The sequence below is a fragment of the Typopeltis vanoorti genome, chromosome 17 (assembly GCF_054136105.1).
Source record: "Typopeltis vanoorti isolate ZY-2024b chromosome 17, IOZ_Tvanoo_1.0, whole genome shotgun sequence".
Lineage (NCBI taxonomy): Eukaryota > Metazoa > Arthropoda > Arachnida > Uropygi > Thelyphonidae > Typopeltis > Typopeltis vanoorti.
The window spans coordinates 114,780,211-114,805,384 of record NC_143565.1 but is presented as its reverse complement, the minus strand read 5'-3'; the positions used below and the strand labels follow the sequence as shown (position 1 = coordinate 114,805,384).

Below are 25,174 nucleotides of genomic sequence, written 5' to 3'. Positions count from 1 at the left end.
ACGAGACGAGATCGCTGTTTTAGGGAATATCGCTAAGTAGTTTTTAAACGTAGTAAAAGGCATCAGAGCGTTGAACGTTTTTGTGAAACCATCCGATATATTTTACGTAGTGTACTGGTTGGTATTAAGGGCAGGCTCGGAAAGACACTGTTGACTACAACTAATAAAATATCTACACTGGTTATAGGAAAGCCAGTAGTAACAGCTGATGATTTCAACTTACAAAATTCCTAATCCTTTTTTTTTTTTTTTTCTCCATTCTGAGATTTCTTTCACTATTGCTACTAGAAAAACCCAATTACAAACTCTCTACCAGTATTTTTAACATGTAAATCCACTTCACAGTATGGATGTTCTCTTGTAGCATCGAGAGAAGGATTTGAAAAAAAACTTTCTGGGAGCAACCATGGCTCAAGAATGGTTAGTCATCTCTTGTCGTTACTTATAGAAAACTAAATTGATCAATAGGAACATTGTCTTGGATCTAGTCATTTATAATAATTATTGTTTTTAATCCACTGATACAGAGCGGCCTCCTTCACTTTTATCTATCACGAAACTTATACACGAATAACTTTCAGAAGTTGCACTGCAAATTAGTTTTTAATTATTAATGCTTTTATCTATCATAAGACAGAGTATTTTATGAAATTTATTTTATGTAGAAAAAGTATATATATGATAAAAAAGAAACGAACAAATTGAATCGACACTGCTAGTGAACTTAAAACCTATCCCTTTACTTTTTATAAAAGGCATTTTATAAAGTGAGTTTAAAAATTACTTCTATTTGTTTTTTAAATTTAAATGTTTGGATGATTGGTATGAAAATCAACAATAGCAAGACAAAGACAATGAAAATAGGCAGAAACATTGAAAATATCAACTGCATTGTGACTGAACAAGTAAAACATTTCAGCTACTTAGGCACGATTTTTAGTGAAGATGCTAAATTAAATATGGAAATAGACAACAGAATTAGTAAAGCTGGTAATGGTAGGAAGTTAGCTGAATAAATGTATATGGAATAAGAAAGACAGTGAAAACACTAAATTAGTGGTATAAAAGACGATGTTCAAACTAGTTTTAACTCATGGATCTGAGAGCTGGGTCAGAAGTAAAACATTTGACCAAAGACTAGAGACTACAGGTATGAGTTCTGAGAAAGATTAGGGGCACGATTTAATAACATCAATGGAAATATCATATTAAAAATGAGGATATTAGGAAAGAATTTGACATTGTTAGCATCCAGGAATGTGTTAGCAGAGCTAACTTAAGGTCGTATGGTCACTTAAACACAGTTGGCGAGGAAAGATTAGCAAAACAAGTGTTCTCTGCCAGGTTGGCAGGAAAACGATCCAGAGGAAGACCAAGATAGAGGTGGATTGATACAGCAATAAGTGCCTTAGAAGATAGAGATATAAGATCTGATAATGTTGGAGTCTCGACAGGTAACAGATTGATTTGGAGAAAATTGTAGATAGGAAGTTAGCAATGATGTAAATTTTTCATGTTGTACTATCATATCCTGTACACCCTCTTGAGGGTGTATGTCAGGAATTTAATGGTGATGATGATGTTTGGAAGTGGATAGTGGATTCCACAAGTCCTTGAATCAGTGTGAGCTGACTCGCAATTCATTTTTGCTATTTATTTTTAGGAACAGGACAGAATGTTTAAATCGAATGGACAACAGCAGACTACCGAAATTATTATACAGATATAAAATAAGTAGAAAAAAAAAGAATCGAAGACCAAGAAAGAGGTGGCATGAGACCGAAAAAAAAATCCATCTTAGGAAAAAGAAGTCACAATAAACTTCTACTTTACCATTGAATCTCAGCAGTGACGTTGTTCTTCCAGTTATGTTTCGATGACGTCACAAGCTATAAGACTGATGTCCTTCTGATTTAGAATATACCCAGCTCTGTGAATTACCATTTTTTTTACGCACCAAATTAAATCAGCAGTTCAATTAGCCTGCCATCCTTACTAATTAAGAAACACGTGTCATTGCCCCAAATCGGGAGTTGACGTCATAACAGCCTATAACATCTTGAAATACAAAAAAAAAGTTTTGGGATTAATTATTTCTTATTATTTGAATTAAGTTTTAAATGGCACTTTATGCTTGGAAATTATACTTGATTTACAGAAAAGTCACACTTCTTACATTTATTTATTTATTTTTGTTTGTTTGTTTAATGATAAGGTAAAATGGTAAGAAAGTGTTAATCTCTCAGTGGGTAAGCAATCGTGATGTTATCCAGTTGTTGCGACTCTTGGGAAGAATATGAATGGATTAACTCATGCGTTCGTGATCTGAGGGATATAAATCTCTTAAATTATAAATCAAGGGTTAAATCGAAATGAATTAAACACTGTAATGCCTGATCCATTGTACTCTCGGGCCATCTGTTTATAGACTTTATGGATTGAGATGGAAAAAATCAAAGCTCGACGGGATTTTTCCCTCTCTTTTCTCTCTTCACAGAATAGACAAATGGAGTGGAAAACGTAAGGTGATCCTATGTATTTTACTGCATTATTTATAGTGTATGAGTTTTTGCTTTGTATGAGAACGTTTCAATATATTTTCTTTTTTTTTTTCTCCTTCTATAGCTGGTTAAATGGACCAAACACAATCTTCTACTCGTTCTAACTATCTTAGGTGTGCTTCTTGGTATACTCTTTGGCTTCCTGGCTCGACTAGGAGATTACAATGACGATATCATAATGCTCGTTTCTTTTCCTGGTGATATTTTGATGCGAATGTTGAAAATGCTGATCCTGCCACTCATCATTTCTTCCATGATTTCAGGTGAGTAAACACGTGAAACACCTTTCATTATCTACGGGTTCTCCAATATATTTTCGAATTGTCTTTTTGTCATTAATGACAATAGATGGATTCATACTCGTATTTTCATACAATGAGTATGAAAATCCCCAGATGAATCAGATCGAAATGAACTATCTGACCAATCCATGCATAAGTTTTTCTTCCCACTTAAGGCAAATCGGCCATGAAAAAACACGCAATTTATAGACAAAAATACTAGTTGTGGCGGTAGATGGCGTTGTGTGTTGATGACAGTAGCTTTGAAGGATTACGTGGGGAGGGAAGACGGTGTAGTTATTATTATTTCATTGTAATAATAATCCGCAAGTAAGACCATTTTGTCTGATTGGGATAAAAAACCTTTTCGGAAGGTAAAAACCTCGATACCTTCGTGTAAAACCGTCTAATCCACCTTCAGCTGGAAAGCGCTAATAAAGGTTCTGCGCGTCTTGGATGGGATTGAATATTCGTTATTCGAAACTCACGGAAACCGTGAGACGTCTTTAAAAATCTACCCCACTGAAAAAGAGCGAAATCAATGATTAACTGAGCCATCACTTTGTATTTTCCAAAAATTAAAACCCGAGGCCGTGTGATATCAAGGTCTTAAAAGAATCCCAATTACAATCGTTTGCCGACTGCCTGCACTTAATATTCTTTAACACATAAAGAGAAACGAGGAATTGTAGCTATTCAATCTGCACCACTTTCCAGTTTCCAGTGGCGCATTATCCTGCTGAAACACACTTCTTCCACCTGGAAAGACAGATTGCTTTGTAGTATTCATGGTATGGCCTACAGATATTCGGACTTAAACAGAATCCAGGAAAACATACCCATATAAAACGGCACCACCTCCTATCCTGGACATGACGTCAGTGTGATTCTTCTTACTGGATTTTCGCCTAATCCTCCACCTACTGTTCGCACAATGTAGCTAAAAACGAGATTCATCAAGTTTCTTTTCTTCTTCAATAGTCTGTTGATGTTTCTCAGATGCAAAATGTAGACGTAGTCGTCGATGCTTAGGTGTACGCTTAGGTACCTTGACTGGGTCCCCTACTTGGGATTCTCATACGGAGACGGGTACCTTGGATCTTGTCGGTACCGCCATTTGCGTTCGTTTGATTTCATGGTTAGCCGTTCCAGACTATGGGCTTGCACAAGAAGGAACGATCAACATTCACCATGAGCATCGATAAGGCGTGGGCACCCACTATTGGCCCAGCGATTATTATTCAGCACAGTATCCTTCCACTCTTTTAACACCTAACTACAGAACGCCATTTCCGGCAAACTGGGACCTTTTAATTGGTTTCCTGCAATCATGCCGTTTTCGAAGTCCATCTGATCACATCCCTTGCCCAAGTCGATCAGCAACTTAGATACGTTTTTAAAGTTTCTTTTGAATGAATCAGATTAAAATGGAATAAAAGGGCCAATAAAATGGAGTACGTTCAATTTCATCAAGCCACTTGCTGGAGAACAACCATTTCATAGTAAGATGAACAACCAAGCAACGAATTCATTTATGGTGCATCTGAATAAATTTCATCAAGAAATGAAATAACGTAGCAATCAATGTTTAAGAATCAGCACTTATTTTGCCTTCAGGTGCTATCTTAGAGCCCTCCGGAGCTCATTCGGTATTGATAATGTCCATCGATTGGAAAGACATGGGTTCCAATCCCGTCTAGAATGAGTAGAACCTTTATCAGGATTTTCAACAGAGATGAGTTGTTCGGTCTCATACGGAGGTGGTGGCGGTGGAGTTTTCCTTCGAGAAAGTCGGTTTTCATTACCACAAAACAGGCAAGCTGGCGAGAAGAACACACGCAGAACAATGCAGACAGGATTATTGTCCTCTCATAAACATTAAGCGGGTTTATAAAAAGTCAAATTATTTGGCTGTAAAAGGCCATTGAGCCTAACACAAAAGGGAGGACAGGATGAGGATGGGTACCTAGATATTAAAATTGGGTACCCCAGGGCTGAATGACATAGATCAACTATAACTGAAAGGTAATTATCGGTTTTAATACAGCTCATATAATTTGATTATTGCCAGTTTGTTTTAAAATTGAACGACAGACAGAAGAAGAAAGAAGAAGAAGAAATCAAGCCTTCAAGAAAGGAGTTTTTGTGAGCTTTCTCCTCATGTCAGAAGAAGGTTCTACAAATTTCTGTCATTTACTCATCTTGCTTTTCATATTTTTACAGCATTTTCTAGAATGTACGAACTTTCTTCTTAATTTTGTCTTGTAATTTTAATTTTTATTTTTCTAGATTGTAAATTATTATTAGGTAAGTTTTTCCCTTCCCTTTTTTTTTTTTTTGCAACGAGAAAGTAGTTAAGAAGATGAGACGAGAAGAAAGGAAAAAAACGCGATGCATCGTTAGCGCACACGCTGATCACTTGACAGGACAGTGGAGTAGTTTAAATAGTTACTTCCCAATTCTATGCGGTAAGGCGATAAAAGCTAATCCAAGTAATCCTGGAAATCTCAAGAATGTGGTTGGAAAACCATCCATTTCCATCCCGATGAGCTGAGAGACCTTCCTCTGTAGAATCCTGCCTTTCAACGCTGTTCCAGAGTGTCGATAATGGGATGGATTTGATATTCAGTATTTTTGCAGGAACACAACATAAAACAACGCAAATTGGTGGCGCTCTTTATGGCCGACATAAATCGTTACTCATGAAAATCTAACTGTCTAACTTCGCATTTTATAGTATGAAGACTGACTGACTTGATTATGACTACTGTTCTACATCGAGAGGTGGATGGTGATGCAGTGCCAACATCCTGTGCCCCACGGTCTGCGGTTTGAAAGGTGGAGATGCTATCTACAGTTACACGCGTTATACGGTTACCATCTCAAGAAGTAAAAATACAACGACGTACAAGACTTACAATTAGATTTAAAAAATACCAAACTCATAGTATTAAGAGTATATTTAATCCTTTTTATTACGGTTTATTTATTAAAATTACTGGCAGTTCAAAGCAGATAATAGAGATTTTACTATATACTGGAAGAGTCAAGTTAGTAAGTTAGGGATGCTTTTTTTTGTTTCCCCCGATGTTCCCAGGTCTAGCTCAACTAGATGCCAAGTCCAGTGGTAAAATGGGCTCTCGGGCACTGGTCTACTATTTCATCACGACTATCTTGGCAGCAATGGTCGGAATCATTCTCGTCACTTTGATCCACCCTGGAGATCCTTCCATAAAGGAGGAAGTAGGAAGTGGTACAGAAGAGAAGAAGGTCTCGACTTTAGACGCTTTCTTAGATCTTATCAGGTATGTATGATGGAATTTACAGAAAAGTTTTTAAGTTACTTTAAGCTGTTAATTGTATAAAGCAAGTCATGTTGCTTGAAAAATCTCATTGAACTCTATGTCGTGAACGACTTCAGTATTTTCAAATGAGTACTAAAAGTTACGAGTTCGTTTCACGCTAGCTTTGTGCCATTTTCGTAGCAAATGGACCCAAGAATAGAGAAGAAAAAAAAGAAAGAGAAGCTGCTGCGAAATGCGACAGAGTATGACAGGATTTGTCGTATGTTAGCCTGTCATGGATATCCGATCGAAACTGCGGGCAAACAAGGAGAAGATTAAACTTTTCAAAATATCTGCGTCAGCACACACGTTAAGACAGGAACACCGGCGTGAGGGTGAAGAATCTCGACACCAAAGATTTCTGAGCTACTCGTCGATTTTTCTTTTTGTTCCTTGTGAGAAAATATCGTCTTTTCTAACGTCTTCTCTTTCTCCGACAGGAACATGTTCCCGGAAAATCTCCTTCAAGCTTGCTTCCAGCAGGTGGAGACCTCGTACACAAAAACAAAGCCCAACATCGTTCGCATCGCCGATGTCAACGCCACCAACGGATCCTTAGTCAGCGAAACGTATATTCTGAAGAGAACTCTGAGCTACAAGGACGGGACGAATGTGTTAGGTAGGTGAGTGGTTTGGCAACGGTCCGAATCATTTTCTGATTCAGACAAAATTGTTATGTACTGTGCTTGTGTTTTACTTACATTTTATTTCGATTTTCCTGTCCTTTAAATACTTAGTAGTGTTATCAAAATAACTTAAATAAAAGAGCCAAAAGGCTTCACTTCGGCGATGTAACATTATTTAAATGAAGGGGATATTAAATCCCACATTATTTCAAAGGCGAATAAGAAACTCAAAGATCGGAATCAAAGAGTTTCATGCCGAATATAGTAAACTATAAAAGTTTCGGCGATTACTAGCGTGAGCCAGAGCACGTAGTCCAACACTAGGGCAACTCGTTGCAAAGGTGGGTGAAGTTCTCATCACTATTCTTAGTATTACCCATAATGCAAAACACATCTCCTAGGAGATGTACGATGTTATACATTATGGTGAAAGGTCACTACCCAGACCGGTTTCAACCTTTATTGGGGTCTCATCAGTGAGTAGGTAGACCAGCTAATACTGACGTTATAGCGTAAAGAACTTTTGTAATTTGCTATACGCGTTGTCAAAAAGGTGCACCCATAAATTACTTAAATAAAAGAGCCAACTCGTGCATTGTGCAAATCAAAATAACTTTTGATTTAGCTTAAAAGAAATATACAGTGAATTTTGATTTCACGTTTATTATTATCATTATCCTTCCACCTTTATCTATCTGATGCGGTAACGAATTACCCGAATTCTTATTTACACCTGTGTAATTACCAAAAGTGTTCCAGGTGTATATGTTAAGGAAAATCGGATACAGCCACAATCCGAGGCGGCTACTCGGTGCTAAAATAAAATAATAAATGAACGAGCCCGGGAACTATATACAACAATCCCTCGATTAATGCCCCCCCTCCCCCGATTAGTGCGTTTTCGATTAGTGCGTCATTTGTTTTCGATTTTCGATACCCAAATTCAATCAGTGCGCCTCTAAAATTCGATCAGTGCGCTTATATACATCTTAAAAATAAATGTTACTGATTTTAAAAATTTTCGATCTCTACATTTTTATGGCTAACTATTTTAAAAAATCACTCCCCAGGATGAAATAATTTAGTTACCGATTTGAAACATTTTACAAAGTTATTTTTTAATGGCATACTACGCTATTTCCTTGTACACTATGTTCCAACTTTACGGCCAAAATTTATGTCGTCTGCTTTACATAGCATTTTGCTGATCGTATCTCGTGCAACTGTTTTCCTTATTTTAAATTATTTTCATAACCTATCATGAGTAAAAGAATTAGTGAGCAAAACATAGAAATGTGAAAATGATTCGAAAAGTAATCTCATTGGAAGAAAAACTTGGAATAATAAAGAAAAATGAACGAGGCGAGTCCAGAGAAAGATAGGACAAGAACACGAAAATGGGTGAATCAACTGCTGAACCCAAAGAGAAAGGTGAGGCTGCTTCAAGTTCATAATGCATACATTGAAAATCAAAGTATTATAATGATTGAATTAGTGAGACTTCTTTTTACATGGATCGAAGATTGTAACCAAAAACGGATCCTGCTAAACACCGGCCTTATTAAATCAAAAGCATTGAACCTCTTTGCAACCTTGAAAGGAAGGGCTATCAATGATGGAAAAGAAGAAGGATTCCACGTTAATGCTGGGTGATTTGAGCTTTTCAAAAAGAGAAATAGCGTACATAATGTTCTAATCGCAGGAGAGGCTGCAAGTGCAGATAAGGAGATACCCAGAGATTTTGAAGAAAATTGTGTAAGAAGAGGACTATTGTGATCAACAAATATTTAATGTCGATGAAACCGGCCTTTTTTTGGAAGCGAATGCCTTCCAAGACTTTTCTAGCCAAATCAGAGAAATCTCAGCCGGTTATTTTTGAACCTGTTGCTAGTTACTGCTAGCAATATGCGAGCCGCTAGGAAGCCTTCTTCCACATTGTGCAAATGATTTTAGAGGCTTTTCAAATTAATCTAACTTAATTAAATCTCATTCTGAGAAGTTGAGTGATTCCGACCTGCTAAATTTAGATGCACAGCGGGAAGATCCTGAAGAATATGAAGAAAATTTAATCACTGACAAGCCCAAAGAGCTTTCACGGAAACAATTTGAAAATAGTTTTCGTACAATCGAAGTTTTTAAGCAGCGATGCTTAGTGGCTGACCCTGATGAAGAGAGAAGCAGTAAAATTTGCAGAAGTACTAGAATAGGCAATAGGGCCATACCGTCAGTTGTATGAAAAAAAAGCGTTAGCTCATATCTTTGTTAAGAAGCAGAATAATAAATTTATATTCTGAATATGTTTTATTGTCTTTCAGCTTCATGATTTTCCTTTAACTAGGCCCTGAGACATTCTTTCTTAATTCTTTTATAAAAAAATTAAGTTCAAGAAAGAAATTTGAGGAACGAATTATACTTTTTCCCATAGGTTATTATATTCAATTAGTGCGTTTTCGATTAATGCGCCTGTTTTAAAAAACGTATTAGGCGCACTAATCGAGGGATTGCTGTACTGAGTAGTCATTATTGCCGCCAAACCAATATGTAACACGACAGTAACTATAGCTCCCCCGACATAGGTTGGTTGGCTTGTATCATTCACTCACAGCTTATCTGGAAATCGGCCAATCGTTCTCGTCCCTTAGCCATCAACGATAATCCAGTTAATGGTTACCGATAATTTTTCAGAGCCTCGGGACGAGAATATGGCAGACAACAGTCACCATCTCGTGATCCTAAACCATAACTCGTATTATTGTTTGAAATAGTGCGAGTTCTACGTCCATTTTCTGAGATTACGTTAAAAACCCGAATTTCTGAAAGAAAAATATATTCCTTGCCTGCGCCAAGATTACAATTAAGGACTATATAAAAATGAAAAACAAAATCACTCTTTTCTTGTAATTACTATAAATGTATCCATTTTGCATTCAGGTGTAAACTTAACATTATTGTCAATGAATTTTCTAGCATAAATGTATCATTTGCAATCCTGGTTGGCTGAGTTGATAGCACGTGCCCGCTTTTACAGGTTAAAATCCCTCCTTCGGGATCGATTTTGTGAATTGAAAATGCCTATAAGTGGAAATGAATTTCGGTGTTTGATGTGAGATTACGTCCTCCTAGCTTAGTAGAGGCCTGAAGTGACTTGAAAAGTTCCATGTTTGATTTCTAGAGCATTTTTCAGATCGTGTTAAAAAAAAAAACCTTAACTCACCCACATGACTAATGTATTATATATGGTTATCCAGCTGAAAATTATTATTAGTGCAGGCAACGCATGCAGTGTTTTTTTTCCCTTGCGCACAGCAGGCACATGAAAATTAATACTAATGAAGTTCCTGGAAAAAATTAACAAACAGATTATTTAAATTTTTAAATTAAACATAATAACATAATGAAAATTTTTAAATGTTTTTATTTGAAAAAAATACTAAATCAAATAAAAAAATAACTTTTTATTTCACTATGATAATTATACACCTCTCAAAAGTTAACTTATAAAAAATATAACCTTACACGGGATTGTTGTAGTGTCGGTCAGAAGAGATTTTTTCTCTTAATCTTAATGTTTTAATGTTCTCTTAATTAATGATTCTCCCCTCCCCCTTCATTGTTTGGTACCTGACGTGCTACCACATACTTTAACGTTTGTTTTTGAATGATTAACATTATGTATTACAATATATATCTAACTTTTTTTTTTGTTTTATTTAATGGTGCCACTTCAATCGATCGGCTTTCTGTGTCTGTCCATTTCGCGCATCAAGCAATCGGCATAAGACATTGCACATCGCCAGTCATCAGCTAACCCCAAATCATTCAATAGTGCTCCTCAAGCTTGATCTTATCAACAAAATAGACACCACCCGAACACTGACGACTTAATCCTAATCACATTACGCTGTTCCAAAGTAAAACTAGGAAGAATTATGCCCAAAGTGGTTACAAGCAGAGTAGAACAAGTGGACTTGACAAAGTAGTGACGATTTAAAAGACTGTACAAAACCGATTCTGGTTGGGGAAGAGAGAGAGAGAGAGATGCTTACAACAGCTCTGCTCGTCATGGAAAGAGCTAAGATACTTCTGTCAACAATAGATATTGTTGAGTGTCAGCTGTTTTTTATTGTTTGTTTGTTTTTGATAGAAATCATGCGTATCGATATAGATACGAAAAGAAAACTAAGCGAGGTGCAGTTAAGAGAAATAGATACTCTCTCCGCAGTTTTCTACAAAAAAAAAAAAAAAATCTGCACTTTTGTACTGCTACAGAACAAACGACTATCAAGGAACTCATAGTCGTTTGTTCTGCAGAAGGCAACACTATAGTTAACAATACCCAGGAAGAGCTGCAGAATATCATGAATATTATCAAAAACTTTGTGGATAAGCACATGGGTACTATTCCTGGTTGGTGTTGCACGTACTATTTTTGGCACTCGGTGTTCAAGCTACCCATAACAGCATAAGAAATCAATCATGGGCCAAACGGTGTTGGCTACCCAGCGCCAGATGGTCTCGTTATAGAGACCATCTGGTCCTGGCGTATTCTACACAGCACTTTGGGACATCATCATACTACTATGCTAATTATGCTGTTCAACAACTGATTAACAAATAGGACATGCCATCAGATTTCAGTCAGACATTATAAACGCTATTTATACCGAAAAAAAAGATAGAAATAACAGAGTTGTCGGCCATGGCATCCCATCACGCTAAAAATGTAGACTACAGATTATTTAAGAAGATAATAACAGAATAAAGGTCAACACCCAACGCATTATCACAAATACACAGACCTGTGGCATCCAAGGCAGGGAAATGGGATTCAACATCTTCCTGCTGCGGGGTGTCATACAGCTTTCAAAAATCAAGCGGTACCCAACCAACTTCACTTATCACAGACTTATCAAAGAGTGCATTAGGATTGTCCTTTGAGCAGTGGCGGCCCATACATAAGCACTGCGACACTGCAGCACCCCCATGAAAAAAAATGAAAAAATTAAATTTTGTTTGTGGTTATGAATAATAACAATGCTTACAACATTATATAAATGCTGTACAACCTGTTAATTAAAGGTTACAATGTTTTGACATCGATTGAATAGTTAATAATTGGAATTGTTCGATTAACGCTTTAGATTACGAAATAAATACACTGCGATCTAACTCAGTGTCGGAATTATCATGTTCGGCCAATTGCAGCTAAACTCGCCGATATTCGTTTGCGCTTCTCATTGCACGTTACAAGTGATTCCAACACTGCTCGTTTGGGGAGTGTATCATATGCTTGCGCACGTTACTTCTGCGAGATACGAAACTTTTATTATTGATGTTTGTTCGTGGTGAGGATGAAATATTTTTAATAAAGCATTTTTTTAATATGTAAATTTATTTATTAATAAATTGGTTACCGATTAGGAAAAAAAGAATTTTTGTTTTTATTTTGTATATACAGCACCCCACTTAAAATTTTCACCGGCCGCCACTGCCTTTGAGTCCGTTACTCTTCTTTTTCTTCTTCTTGGCCTTAGAAAGACGCTTTTCAGATGGATAATCGATGCCGTATATGGTAGAATCTAGAATGAAACTGCACATTTGGAGATAATAACTGATGATAACTCAAACGAAACACAGCTGCTAATCATAGGACAATGGGATGTTACCAATTTACCATTAGGACTAGTTCTAAGAACAGATTCTATCAACATTCCAGGTGTGGTCTTCTTAAAATCTTCAATATTCTTAACAAAAGATCTGACTAGCAAATACAAAATCGTCCTGAAAAATGGAATACTGGCTTTCTTTCTTTCTTGGCAAAAACTATCGTCATTAAACACGTGATCGTATCTGTATTGCTACATAATCCATTTTACTGGCATTTCGAAAACAACAGAAGCCACCCTATATAAACCCCTGTTCCTCTTCAGAAGAAGCGAAGTAGGACATCATGAAAAACAGGAAGTCGAGCCGCATTATCTTCTTTTCCCTCATTCACAAGGGGACTTCACCTTCCCTGTATTAAAATATCAATACATAAACAACTCCATAAAATCCTTTTCTCTATCCATACGAGCAACTACTTAGTCAAATATTTTCTAGGATATTTTTTATCATGCTTTGGAAGAATCGGTTTCGCACATTATCAAATCACGTGTTACCTTATTATGTTGGCTTCAACTGAAGGAGTTCATTGACAGTCTATGAGATCCAAGCAATTACAGGGAATCTTCATTTATTGTAAACATCATGCACCTAATCTATATACCAAAGTGGAGAATTTTACACGTAACCTCAACAGAATCGCTGCTACCCTTCTAGACAGTATCTATCCTGGAGGCTAAGCATACTGCAATCTATCACTTAAATGAATCAAATACAGTCAGTTTCAGTTTAAGGTCTGTTTCATTTGTGGACGTCTCGAAACAGCTGCTTGTAATTTGACCCCTGTTACGACGTGTCGTGTGTTGCATTTGTAAGGCTCTACATCTCCCGATGGGCATATTCGCATGTCCATTATCATATTACGGAATTCCAATTATCACCGATGGAAGATTAAAAACGTGACATACGGGACCAACGACAAACCTTTATGTTATGGCATTAACTAGAGCGGCTTACAGCTCTACTTCCTCATTCCAGTCCCATAAACGACCCGTTTTGGTGATCGCAAATTTACAAGACTCTGGTTACACTTCTAGTACTTTGTAGTTTGAGATATGACAGTCAAAATCAATCCAGTACTGCTATTTTATTTTAGTTTATTTATTTTTACCTTTAGCAGATTCTTGGATTCACTTAGTGCTAACAAAATTGTTCTATGAGTCAAGTATCACCTCATACCTTGTTATTGTGGTCTCGACTTAGACCCACGATGTATTTGAACAAACTGAATACCTGGTCTATTTGCCAGAGAGGTTAAATTCTTATTTCTAAACTTTTTAAATGTCAGATCTCTTTAAAACAGCTAAAACATTCATGGATTTAATCTCATAACAAAGTTTTATACTCATCGATTTATAACATCCTTCACCTTATCTACAACAAATTTTTATAGAATACATTGTAAGGAGAAATAATTTTATTTCTATTATATCAGTTATTATTACATGAATTTCTAATCCAACGAAGCAGATCACCGTTCGTTTTATCAATAATAAATAGTTGTTTTTCCGCTCTTCATATGTCATTACCATTACTTTGTGTATTAAAAGGTCTGGGTGAAGAAGAAAAAAAAAAACAAAAAAAAACATCATTTTGAATATTAATTATAAATAATTACATTTACATTTCTACGTCTGTTTTAAAATTAATACAAAATATCTATGGATATCCAATCTCAGATATTTCACTAAAGTTGGGTTATTTTATTATTATTAATATTTCCTCATTTTTGTCTCGGAACTGTTAGAACTCTTAGTTTTAGTAGCCACTTTATGCAGTCTCTAAGTTAAAAGAAAGAAAGAAAAAAAAAGATTAATTAAATTTCCAATTCCTGATTGAGGAAAAAACAATAAACTAACAAATAAAAGCAGAGAGAACTTAAAAAACTTCCAGGAAGAAATCTTGAAGACTTCGGAAATTAACTTAAGATTAAACTTACAATTAAGATTAAAGCCACATGACCAATGGAATGGACTTTTAAAAGGAATTATTTAGATTAAAATTTTTACACAATTAAGACTCTAATTATGCGTGTACGTTAGTTTGTTCATTGGCCTGTTTGTCTGTTTAAGCTGTTTAAGAAGGAAGAAAAATCCAGGTTTCTTAATTCTCTTTAGATGCATTCTTGTATTGAATGAGAAAGCTTCCTGTCAAATATCTCCAAGAACAGATTTTCAGATTTGAAACTGTATGTGCGGCTGCGCGCATGCGCGAGAATGAGAAAGTACTTTTTGAGTTACCTTAAGTTGTTAGCATGCACAGCGAATCGACAAATGAATTTTGCTTTAGCGTTTCAAATATTGTAGTCACGTGCCCAAGTGAAGTATTTTTTTTTAATTATTATTTTGTTTCAGGTCTTATTGTTTTCTGTATCGCTTTCGGAATTTATGCTGGTCAGACAGGTCAAGAGGGGAGGATCATGGTTGATTTCTTCGTCATCCTCAATGATATCATCATGCGCATTGTGGTGTTAGTGATGTGGTGAGTACACAACATTCAGTTCTCATCACATCAAAAATTTTTCAAATAAAATTAAATGTAAATGTGACTTCTGACTGTCAATGACCTCTTTCAGGTACTCTCCATTCGGTATTATGTCCTTGATCATTGGCAAGATCATGTCCATTAGCAATCTGGCCTTAACAGCGCAGCAGCTAGGCCTTTATATGGTGACCGTCATTGTAGGCCTCATCATCCATGCGTGTATCACTTTGCCTCTCATCTTCTTCGCTTTCACCAGGAAAAATCCCCTTACTTTCTTCAAGGGCATGCTACAAGCGTGGATCACAGCTCTAGGCACAGCATCCAGGTGAGTTATGGTTCTGTTTAGCTCATCAATTTAGAGAATTATCCGCTTCTGTAACTGTGTATTTGATGGTGATGTCTACATGACACTCCTATATTAATCTAGAAATAGCTATATTCCACGAGGATCATCACTTACTTAAAGTTGGAACGTTAATCTTTTATTATTATTATTATTTTGTAACACTAAACGTTGAACTAATTTTTACAGTTAAGCAACTATTTCAATGTAACGAAATTCTTTGCAAGTCTTCCTTCTCCAGTAGCGTAGCTGAAGTAGGACTTTAAGAACCTTCATCAGGACTGTTCAACTGATGGGTAATTACAACAATCTCATGAGGAGATGGAAGAATTTTTATTTTACTTCCATAAAATCGTTTTTTTTTTTTGTTTTTTCATACAGCAGAACAACAACAAAAAAAAACGTCCAGTGGAATACACGCAATGAACAGCATAATAAAGAAGTTAAAGAGAAAGAAGACAGCTGTTGATGTGTTTCGTGAACAGCTGGGGGTTGTGGAAACAGCATGAGAGAGGTTGTTTTAAAGAAGAGAAATAATCAATAAATAAGTTTTAAATTTAATCAAAAAATCCGTACATTATACTCATGAATATGTTTTATATGTTATACATCAGTCATATTCATTGTAGTTGTCCAATTAAGTATACCATAATACACTAATAAATAATTATTAAATTATTATTATATTAATAATAATTCATAAACTAACTCTGCACGAATCACATTCAATGGAAAATGTTTATCCCTAAACCCGAGTATTTGAGAACAGGCTGGTTGTTAATAATTTCTTAACTTTGACCTTAGGAGAGGACGCTGAATTTATGTTAGTCTTTAGATTAATAGTCTTTTAGGGATTGAAAATTTAAAATTAAATTTCATGCAATCAGTAGCTTAATTTGCATAGAATGTAAATACAGGAATTTTCTGCGAAATGCTTTTTTGTTATACTCTCCAAATTGAGAATCTCTTTCGGCCTCTTGCTGGAAAAGCTATTCCACTTCCCACAAATGAAATCTCATCTCTAGTCGTGCGACTTTTATCGAAGGAAGGGATGTGGTTTCCAGGGATGCATTCGGAGAGTTGTATAGAATGGTCCAACGAACCGAAGAGAAATATTTGGAGAGTTGCTTTATCGCCAGAAAAAAGCAACATTGATTTTTTATTTATTTTAGCAGTCCATATGATCAGGCCAGGCTTTATTCTCTCTCTCTCTCTCTCTCTCTCTCTCTCTCTCTGTGTCTGTCTCTCTGTCTGTCAGTATTATGGGCATTCTTGTCTTTCAGAATCCAATTTTTTTAATGCCAATTCAAGTTTGCATTAATTCTACAAGTTTCTCCCCTTGTATGAATACATAATAAATAAGTTGTGCCATATTACTACATTGAAAGCAAGTCAAAACTAGTAGCGCCACCATTTGATTTAATGAATTACAATGACTAATCTATGTTTGTATTTTTGTTTGATTGTGGCCAAAGGAAGTGTAAGTGGCATTACATATGAACTGGTCTTGCCAAATCCATTGCTATTTCTAGGCTGGTTTATTCAGCCAGTCCATTGTTATAGGCAACTATTTTTAAAAAATCGAATTTTAATATAAATTCTACCATGTATATATGGCCGGCTTTATGTAAAATATATGCAATAAAAACATAAATTATATAATGCCTTTTATTCTCAAAGAGAACACCCAAAACTCCTTTTGGCCTAACTAACTTTTTGAAGATCTGAAAGAATGATCTCAATCTTCAGCCATCACAGATAGTGAGTTCAAGAATCAATATCAATAAACCAAGGAATTGAGGGGAAAGATTATTGTAGGTCCTCGTGGTCTTAAATCTTAACAGGTCTTTATAATGTCTGAAACACGAGTTCTACGGTCTGTTTTTGTGATATGCAGAGTTAGAAACAAGAGTTTCCTAGAGGAATCTCGCCTGTGTCAAAGACCGCACAGTCCTCCGCGAACCAGATGAAGAAAGGCCTGGAAAAAAGTTCCTTGAAGTAAGTGTCATTCATTATTCGTTTCAGGATATGGGACGATCTTCAGGGAGAGAGAACTGAACATAATGTTATTATTATATTTTACAAATGATAATTTTCTTTCACATACCTCAGAATATTCGATGGATTCTAAAACAGACTAAATTTACTTTCACGCTGAGAAATGCTGCAGTGAAAACAGTTGATATTAGTGGAAACAAAATGAGTGCTTTGTTATCAGAATCATATGCTGTATTGTATTTACTTATATTTTCAGATAAATTAAAGAATGTTTTTTCGGATAATAATAATAGATGCTGCAATCCAGAAGAATTGCAGTGCCTCCAAGAATTCGTGAAGTTACTGGACATCCTGAGTGGTTGTCAGTTCGCATACAGTCCAATATCTCGCGTACTACTCTTTGGAAATTTTCGGCATCTTCAGAAATAGAAAATTCAACCGTACTTAGGTAATCTTTTGGATTTAGTTCCACAAAAATACGCACAACTCCACTTTGAAGTTCAGTATTAAAATAACACAGTTTCAGTTACTTGTAGGACACACACTATTTCAAAGCCCTTGACAATTTGAATTCTTCAATAAATAATAATTGAGCATTAAAATTTTATACAGCAAAATGAAATTTCAAATTGGAAGAATATGATGTGTGCTTTACTAAGACGCTCAACTAATGTGTTTTCTATTTCTAGTGCTGCTACTTTGCCCATCACGTTTCGCTGTCTAGAAGAGAACCTCCACATCGATAAACGAGTCACGCGATTTGTGCTGCCCGTTGGGGCCACCGTAAACATGGACGGAACTGCCCTTTACGAGGCTGTAGCAGCCATCTTCATTGCCCAGATGAACGGAATCGAACTAGCGGCGGGTGAAGTTATCGCTGTCAGGTAAGATTTTCGGTTTTCGGCTTTGTTTAATATTCCTGTTTTTCTCAGAAGACAGAACCCCCCCTTTCTTATCCTCTCTATTTAAATAAGGAAGAGGAAGAAATTTAAACTGAAGAGTACTGAAATGTTACTCAGTTTATGTGCCTAGAAGATTTTCTCTCTCTTCCCCCCCCCACAAATTTGCCTTCTGGTACAATAAGATATCGGTATACCCGTTGCCCTTCTGAAATTGATTTCCTATTTGACAGAAATGAATTAATTTTAGATCATTTTATTTCCATCAATAACCTTCCTGCCTTTCCATCTAATCTAAAAATACATTACATTACTTTTGCCAGGGGGTTGCGATATGAACTGAACAGGCATTTTAATAAATGGTTGTTTCTCTTCCTCCATTATTCCATCTGTCATTGATTTCTATTAATGGTCATCTTCAAGACCTCTATTATTAGACTTGCAAAAGAAGTAATCCTGTATTATTGGTTTTAACGTCTGTCGATAAAAAAATTCAATCTGGCTCCCTGGATTTTATTGAAATGTGGTATCTTTTACTCGCTTTAATTTTGGTTTAAATTGGATCATTGGTTTAGTGACAAAATTGAGCAAAACAATTCGAAATTAAAATTAAAAACGTATTAAAAGAAAAGTAATAACTATTCATAATTTTTTTAAAATCAAGTAACAAAAAATATTGTCTTTGAATGGTAAAAGCCTTCCCATCTTGTGTCAAAATGCTTTTTCCGGATTCCGATCAGAATCCTAACTAATCAGCCAACTCGTGGATACGATGAGTTTATTTTCATGGATGCTCTTTGATCTACTCACAATTTTACACGTGCTGCTCGTAGATGGACATTCCCCAACTCTTAGCATCATCAATAGACGTCATAGACGGAATTCAAATTCTCAATATGAAGCCAAAATTGATGCACAAGCACCATTCTTTGAAGTATGACTTTTTTTTCTTTCTTTGGATACAGCACATGGTAAAAGGCACAACGCAAAATCACTGCTATCAAGACGATTTTACTTCTTAAGAATGCAAGTTGCAACTTTGAAATAAACCACGAATGACCAAGCAGCTTCTACTGGCGTACCTACACCTAGCGGAATAATTTTGCACTAACTGCAGTAGTGACCTCTGAAGCTTATTCTGTAAACATTTACTTTACCAGGGATATATCTGTTATCAGAATATTTACGTATCTTGTATTTGAAACTGTTTAATGGCGTCTCCACTGCAAATAGCACTTTGTTCTTCTAGCGTGGCTCCAGATATCTTCTTCCACTAAAAGAATCAATGCAACGCAAATGCAGGTTGTTGTTAAATATTTAAAGCCTCCATAGGTAAGGCACTCTAACTTCAATACATTGGGCAAGCAATGTATAATTTTGCTGTAAAAATATCAAATCAGGCGGTAAGTAATGTGGTTCCCCATTTATATTATACTGGTGAGTCGTGATGATAGCTTTCCATCACGACACACGATGCTGATAATGCTGCGAACAAGCCTAAATCTTCGTCAGTGTCACACATTAACGAGAATAATATACATTTTCTTATTTATAAGCAACCTAAGACAAACAGAAAGAGGTTTAACAAAATTCATGTCTTAAATATAAAATTCACAAAGATTCGTTTTTTATATACAAACGGATTTTAGATAATCCGAATATAAAGGAAATCTAAATTTGCCTTTTTCACTAAAAATACGTCAGCGCTAGCTTAAATTCTGCAATCGACTGAATATATAATGAGCTGCCTTATAATGCAGTACTAAATAATGTAAATGAAGTTGTATGCTACCAGAGCAGGTGCGCAATATACACATGCACCTGCTCGTTTAAATTGGGTGCACAATACACACATGCACCAAGAATATAAATGCATTGTCCACATTTATGGGTCAATTATTCTTCCTTTTTGAGGTCTTAATGTAGAGGACATTACACGGGATAATTCAATTTTGAAGGGAAAAAACTAAAGATACTGAACGATTATTTAGAATAAATTTATTATCATTTGAAGTTACAGTTTGTTTAATTAAACATAAAACTGCAAACAGTTAATGATGAAGTTTCGGTTGTTAGTTCTGACTTTTGGTCACAATCAAATATAAACTGTTAATTTTGACATTTTGCGGTTGATAGAAATGTTATACGGAAACAGTGAGTTTTCGTTCAATGCAATTGGGTTTCATGTTTTCGATCTTTTAAAGCGCATTCAGGACTGTTACCTGTCCTATTAGAGACGGTTTAGTTCACATTCGCACTGATGTAAAATGGACTTGGCTTTCAGTGCTCGTTCTTCAGATTTAGGCATCCTGTTTTATCTCGCTTGGTGTCCTTTGATTTACATTTCTGCTAGACTAAGTGCGAAATATCATACCATATCTGGGAACCTACTTCGGAGGCCTATCCGAGAGTACGTTGGCTTGTGGTCTGGGAAACATCCCCATATGTTCCCTGATTAAATTCCATGGTCGTCGTTCCAGAGGTTTTCGTCTATGGACTCGCACAAGACAGGAAGACCTGCGTTCGTCAAGATGAAGTATGGGCGCCCTCTATGGCCAGGAAGCCCACGGTACTGTTCCACTGTCGAAACACTCCTATAGTCTAGACAATCAAATAAGCAGTTCGATTTACTGCCTCAACTTTATGATAGGGATAGAAGGAGCTGCCTGTATGCCACACTGAAGTTGGCTCAATATGCAAGAGGATTCTTAATTGTGATTTTCAAACACATACCCCATTCACAAACACAAACACATTCCACCACGATGTAGCCTGTCATGGTGGGAGCTGTGTACAGCAATATAGTACGCCCACAGATTCTAGACCCTTCGACACCTCTGCGCATGTCAACAGGAGGAGAATCCATTCCGATAATAGGGTAATCAGTCCGTATTGTGGGATGAGTTGTTTATTATTACACGTCGGAAAATTAACTTCTCTTTTATGATCATTGTAGTTAACTATGTTGCTTGTATAACAGTCAGAAAAATTTACCTATAAAGCACGTGATTTCGCGTGTTGGCGACCAATTCGTACGTCCTCATTTCTTTCCCCCCTTCAGCATGAATCGACTATTCTTGGCAAGTCGCCAAGCAGAGATCTACGAACTGTGGGCGTACTCTAACTGCGACTGTTCAGACAAGCACACCTTTCTCCCACTCCGCTAGTGTTCACCGGACGTGCTGCTGCTGACACCACAGCTTTCATACATGATCCCCCGCGAGCAGAGGATGTCTTGGGGGCCCCATTCATCCTTAACCCAATGGAAATGTCAGATAACGATGAGAGAGGGAGAGTGTGGCACATCGCCGTGTGGGATATTATTCCTTCCCTCACTGAGCAGTCCAATGTGACAGCGTCATCAGTCGATTAGCTCGGACGATGCGTTTCCGTAGAACGGGTGCACAGGTTAAGGTCTGTATGTGTGCACGCTTAATCGCTGTATGCTAAGACAGACCCAACAAAACGTGCCGTATCCAAAAAACGTGCTTCTCGAAGTCTTGACAGTCATGTCCGTTATGCACTCCATGATATTGTTACCTTTTCCCTATTGACTGTGATTTCAACACTCTAGTTTCCATACCTAATTAAAATCTATTCTGCATGTTTCATTATGTACAAGCCGATGGCTGCTTTATTCACTGCGTGTCCAAATTAGGTAGCATGAGACAACACTTCTGCCAGCAAGGAAAAACTAAATATAGTATATCTTATTTATTATATATTTTATTTATTCTAATGATAAAACTATTTTAAATATAATTTCGGAAACAGAATTAAAACAAATGTTTAAAGAATATTCCTGATTTTTGATCAGTATAACATAAAAATATTTAATATTTAGTTTTGTTTTATACGCTCACTTCATCTTCCCTAATTTACAATCTCTGTCTGGCCGAAATGAGCGGATTTTTTTTTTTTTTTGCATTATTTGAACACTGCATCGATAAAATATCATAACAGAACTGCTCATTCGGTATCCATTAAGAAATGTAACATGTTGTCGACAAGGAATAAAATTTCCGTACTTATAAATACATTTTCTCTCAAGAGATGCGATACACTGACTTCAGGAAAAATGGATTTGAAGGGGGCCAATATTATTTTCAAAGGGAAGTAATGAACTTCAAGAGCCTCCGTAGCTCAGTCAGTATAGACGAAGCCCTTTGGTCAGAAAGACCTGGGTTCGATTCCCGTCAGAGACCTGAGGAATCTTTATCTGGTCTCTTTCGACTAAAGGCGAGTTACTCGGTCTCATACGGTGGTAGAGGGTTTTTTTTACCCGGAAACTCGGGTTTTTCGTCCCCCAGAACAGGCAAGCTGGCTGAGGACACATGCATCTAGAGACATAGGACATACTTGGAGGCATACCGCTAACCACCTTATCCTCGATACGGTAGCAGTTAAGTCAGGGGTCTTCGGACAGTGCGAGCCCATTAAAACTTTCAATGAAGCCCGCATGCCACTAAGCTATACTGCGGTATTTAGAATTGGAAGATGCTTTCCAGATTCACAAGGAACGCTGTGCATTTGATACTTGACATAAAATCCTATAAAAATAGAAAAAAACTCAGAGCGTAGGTAGGAGTCAGGTTCATAATAAGTAAATACAAGTCAATACTTGAAAAAAGATAATTTAATGAAAAAACATTCATTTTTTACAATGTCAGTGGGCAACTTGGCAATGTTTTTCCTTGACCAGCTTGTCGATGTTGGCATTAATATTGGAAGTCGCCGTGCGCGGAGTATTCTTCAGATGTTGGTCCATAATCCGAGTACTTGTCTTGGACTTCACATGCTTCATTCTGGAGAAGAATTGGTCACATAAGTATGTGCTTCTTAACAAAGCGCACATCTTCAAAGCATGCCTGCGAAGATTAGGGAATGCGTCCTCAGAAATGTAGTCTTGTAAAATGTAAGCAAGGGCACATTGAATAATTTTCCTCTCCAAAAACAGTTGTTTTGGAGTTCAAGCAGCTCCATTTGTACTGAGCCCGGCATTTCGGCAGCATTGATACTGAATGGAATTGAAAATAAATCTAAAGAAGACTGTTGGTTACGAAAATCACTAAATCTTAAGTCAAAGACTCTTTTAAGAACCTTCCCTCTGCTCAATCAACGCACATCACTATAATAAACGACATCGCCGTGATCCGCTTCGCACTCTTGGGTCAAAAACTCTTGGAATTGACGATGATTTAATCCTCTTGCCCTAATAATGTTGACGACAGTCACAATAACTTTCATGACATTCTCAAATCCAATAGTTTTGCACACAAATTCTCCTGGTGGATTAAACAGTGGTAATGGACGAAATCTTTTCCTTCTAGTTCTGGCTCTTTCTGTAGCAGTGAAACAAACCCTTCGTTCTTTCCCACCATAGCAGGGGCACCATCAGTTACCACACCCTCGAGGTTGGTTAAGCTGAGGTCGAAAAGCTGAAGCGTTTTCTTGGCGGCTTCAAGAATATCAATGCCTTTTGTCGTTTCCTTCATAGGTACGAGCGCTAGCAGTTCTTCTGTCACATTGAATTGTTGATCAGTTGCATGGACAAAGATAGCCAGTTATGCTGTATCCTTCACGTCTGTGCTCTCATCTAAAGCACGTAAATATGACATAAATTCTGACGACTGTTTTTTTCAAGTTCCTTCAATGTCATTAGCAAGTTCTTCAACACGTCGTGCTACAGTTCCCCAGACAAACTCGGTTTTTTAAATGCTTCCTTATTATTTGGGCACAGAATATCCACAGCAGTGAGACACTCTTTCACAAACTCGCCGTCCAAGAAGGCTTTTGATTTTTAGCAAGTTTTCCAGCCATTACATAACTTACTTTGACGCACGCTTCGCTCCCTTCCCCTCTGCCATTTAAACGTACCCTGCTGGCATTTTAAATCAATTTGGAGACGGTTCACTTTGTCCACACGAAGCCGCCCTTGAAGGTGATCGAAATTGGACGCATGCTTTCTTTGTCTCATAGTGTTGTTTTTTATTGCATTCTTTTGACACTGACACTGACTCACGACAAATTAAACACACTGGCTTATCGTCCATCGGCATAAAAAAAAAGAAAAAAAGCACAAATTGGTCCATTTTTTATTAAAAACCCGACAAGAATCCCTTGATTTACGCTTTTTACTCGCCATAGTGGTGGAAGGTGAACCCAAAAAATGACCCAAAATGTGGCCATGTAACGGTTATTATCCACTGAATATGTCTCACACTAATGAAAAAAGTCTGGCAACATAAAATAAAACCACAATAGGCTATGGCTGGCACGACGAACCTGCGTGCGCTTATACACGAATATCACACTGTTCACGACTGACTGACTGGATGAGATCCTCTTGTATTTATATGAAAATAACGAAGTATCGAGAACCTTCGAGATGCATTTGGAAGGCACTAGACAGCGCATTCGAACGAACTACTGCTTCAGTCATCTACCTGCGACGTTAGTACTAGTACTTAAGTACTGCTTGGCGCTGGTAGATGGCTGAAGAAGCATGTCTATTTTAATATTTACTTTTATAGGATTTTATGTTAAGTATCAAATGCACAGCGTGTCTTATGAATCTGGAAAGCATCTTACAATTCGAAATACCGATGTATAGCTTAGTGGCCCGCTAGCTTCATTGAAATAATTTTTTATTTAATCGTGTTTTAATGTTAAGTAGTTATTTTTTTCAGCTCATTCCCGCCAATTATGCACTGCGAGCCAGTTAGCCTTGAGTTCTAAAACTCAAGCTCTAAAACTTGAGTTATAAAACAAAAAGCTCTTTGCCGTGGCCGGGGGCCACGGCAAAGAGCTCCGCGAATATGCGTTGAAGACCCCTGTGTTAAGTGAATAGAAAATCCTCGCCACAGCAAGGTAAAAGAGAAGGGAAGGAATAATAATAAGAAGTAATAAACTTCAGACTTTTGCTCAATATTTAATCCTATTTTTGGAGTTAGGCGTTCTTCTATCCTTGGGTG

The 25,174-nt window shown here is 36.8% G+C and overlaps 1 protein-coding gene across 3 annotated transcripts in view; it reads left to right on the top strand.

The window, feature by feature from the left end:
- Window positions 1-25,174, top strand: part of Eaat2 (Excitatory amino acid transporter 2) — a 153,692-nt gene that overhangs the window by 90,851 nt on the left and 37,667 nt on the right. For all 3 annotated transcript variants that reach the window (XM_090407515.1, XM_090407517.1, XM_090407516.1), the window contains exons 4-9: window positions 2,626-2,824; window positions 5,940-6,147; window positions 6,627-6,805; window positions 14,831-14,957; window positions 15,052-15,285; window positions 17,991-18,185. In XM_090407515.1, coding sequence (XP_090263641.1) covers window positions 2,626-2,824; window positions 5,940-6,147; window positions 6,627-6,805; window positions 14,831-14,957; window positions 15,052-15,285; window positions 17,991-18,185 — 1,142 coding nt within the window. The remainder of the gene's footprint in view (window positions 1-2,625; window positions 2,825-5,939; window positions 6,148-6,626; window positions 6,806-14,830; window positions 14,958-15,051; window positions 15,286-17,990; window positions 18,186-25,174) is intronic.